The sequence below is a fragment of the Lepisma saccharinum genome, chromosome 28 (genome assembly GCF_977018435.1).
Source record: "Lepisma saccharinum chromosome 28, izLepSacc3.1, whole genome shotgun sequence".
Lineage (NCBI taxonomy): Eukaryota > Metazoa > Arthropoda > Insecta > Zygentoma > Lepismatidae > Lepisma > Lepisma saccharinum.
In genome coordinates this window covers 34,155,264-34,157,806 of record NC_139256.1, presented here as the reverse complement: position 1 = coordinate 34,157,806, position 2,543 = coordinate 34,155,264, and the positions used below count along the sequence as shown (strand labels likewise).

At 38.3% G+C, this 2,543-nt stretch overlaps 1 protein-coding gene across 1 annotated transcript; it reads right to left on the bottom strand.

Annotated features, from left to right (window-relative positions):
• Positions 1–880: 880 nt before the first annotated feature.
• Positions 881–2,272, bottom strand: LOC145980895 (TNF receptor-associated factor 4-like). The gene has a single exon (XM_083113981.1). The coding sequence runs from the start codon at positions 2,270–2,272 to the stop codon at positions 881–883; it is 1,392 nt and encodes a 463-aa protein (XP_082970107.1).
• Between the last annotated feature and the right edge of the window lie 271 nt (positions 2,273–2,543).

Below are 2,543 nucleotides of genomic sequence, written 5' to 3'. Positions count from 1 at the left end.
TTCACCCTTGTCTTTTTGTGCAAATATTTCATAAAACCAGGAAAAAAGACAGAAACGTTCTTGCACGGCATCTGTCAACGTGTTTATTAAAATATGGAAACTTCCAAAATTCCCGCGATCGCTTTTCTTCAAAATATCCTAGTGGTACGGATTTGCTGTTTGTTATTCTATGTTGCTGATATTTTCAAGATAATCACGGTTAAAATAAAATCATCCATATTTCTCCTAATCCCCACCTTTTATTTACCAACGATAAATGAATCGACACATAAAAGTTGATAAAAGTAACTATAGGTAGTATTCAAGCAAAACTAAAAATGGAAATCTTATAAATGTGATACAGTATGACACCCCACCATACAGTACGTTAGGAGTGTGTCATCCTACCAACACAGGAAAAAAATCTGATACGTTCTCTTCTATTTCCGCTACTTCAAAACTTCTATTTTTTATTATTATAAGCACTCAATTGATTCCTCACTTTTCTATCTCTTGTTCATTCTGTTCACAGGTATTATAATAGTTAAAATTCATTATGATTAAGCACAAAAACCATAAATCAGACAGAATATACTTTCTCCATGGATAAATTATACCAGTAGCGATACACTGCTCATCACAGAAATTATTAATTGATTAATTGATTTGCTTTCTTTTACTTCGCCTTTGTGCACTTTTGGATAATTTGCGAAGATGAAGATGAGTGATGATATGATGAAATTGATGAACGGACACTAAGAAATATCCATGCCCAGACCAGGATTCGAACCCGGGACCTCTGGCGTCGTAGCGTGAATCACAGAAATTATATATATATATATATATATATATATATATATATATATATATACACGTGTGTGTGTGTGCGTGTATGGTGTTTTCAACTTGATGCACTTTCTTCCACAGTAAATTCAAGGAAAATTGCATTGTCTACAATGAAATTTCTGCTCTTGAGTTCTTCGGATGAGATATTAATTGGCATCAATTGTACTATTACTTCACCTTCCCTGGGTTTATTAAGGCTATTATATTTGAAATTTAAACAACGAACAATGTCCTCGCCCTTCATTGCTTGCGCAACTAATCTAAATTTCACAGTTTTTGTGAAGGGCCATTTCAAAATATTATCATATTCTCCCGCCATTATTTCAATATAAATACTTAAATGGAATCGCCTGGAATACGTAAAATCACGTGGTCTTATGCAGGCTCTTAATTTGTACCCGTGCTTACTGCTGTAAAATGGGGGACTATAAATCACGTGACCAGTACTGTTCTCAGCTTTTTCTATCTCCTCAGTTATGCCTCCCACTTTCCATAAGAAACTCCCATTGTTTAGTACATTTATCTTCGTCTGCAGTTCTTCATTTATTGTTCTTTCTCTCACTAATTTCCCTTCAAGACTTTCAACTCTGCAACAGAGATTATCGATGGCACTTCTCGTTAGTTCCAAGTGATGCTGCGTCTCTTCCTTCACGTGTTGCCTCATCCCTGCAGGAAAACCTTCGTAGCTACACTGTATTTTCTTGAAAGCACACGCAGCAAATCGCTTCTGGCATTCTTCATCCAAGTGTACTTTCACGTCTTCTCTTATAACTTCAACACCACAACTCTCAGGACAAAGAATTTGAAATTTCAGACATTCCGAGTGGTGTCCATCCAGCAGTTGTTTCTTGGCTTCCTTCTTGCAATATTTACACTCGATCACCGTGTTGAGGCACTCATTCTCAATGTGTTCGCTGAGATCTTTCCTTGGCAGTTTCTTCCCACAGTCATTGACACAGCGGATAGGCATGAACTCACAGGAGTCGTAGTGTTCTGTTTCAAGCAATTTCTCGTCGCAAAACACGCACTGGACCTCACGCTGCACACGCGTGTCACACACGTCGGATTTTTTCACTTCATTTGAAAAATTGTTACATGACACCACAGGAGCTTCTGACTTGTCAACGGCCTGGTCACTTTTCGGGCATGCTGTTGGTGGGGGACTGTTCTCGACTCCAAAGGTGGTCTCCTCCGGAAAACTTGACTTGGATTCATTCTCGGTAACTTTCACAGAGCACTGTTGTTCGTGATTTTCTACATCTTCCGTGGAAAACAACTGAGAAACAGCCTCCTTCTTGCAGACATTGTTATGATGTTGCTGATCATTACCACAATCACTCTGGCATTGAACTTTTCCTTTCTCGCAGTTGAAACTGTGACTGTTCATCTCTGCCGGATTTATCTCCTTCTCGCAGAACGAGCATGTGACGTAAACAGTTGTCGGCATATTCAGTTTCCAAGAGCAATTCGCGACTCAAGCGATAACTGCTTCGTTGAAATCAGAAATGCAGCTGAAAAATCCATACGCCTTTATTTATCGAGACTGATTGAACCTGGGACACCTTGATTACAAGCGATGACGTTACTACTACGCGCTTCGAGGAGACTCCATGCAAATTAGCATAGATCATTTCAAGATCTATTTATTGTTATTTTATTTTGTGAATAAATTAAATATAACCCACCTTGTAAATTTTCGAAGTGAATAACGACGGAAA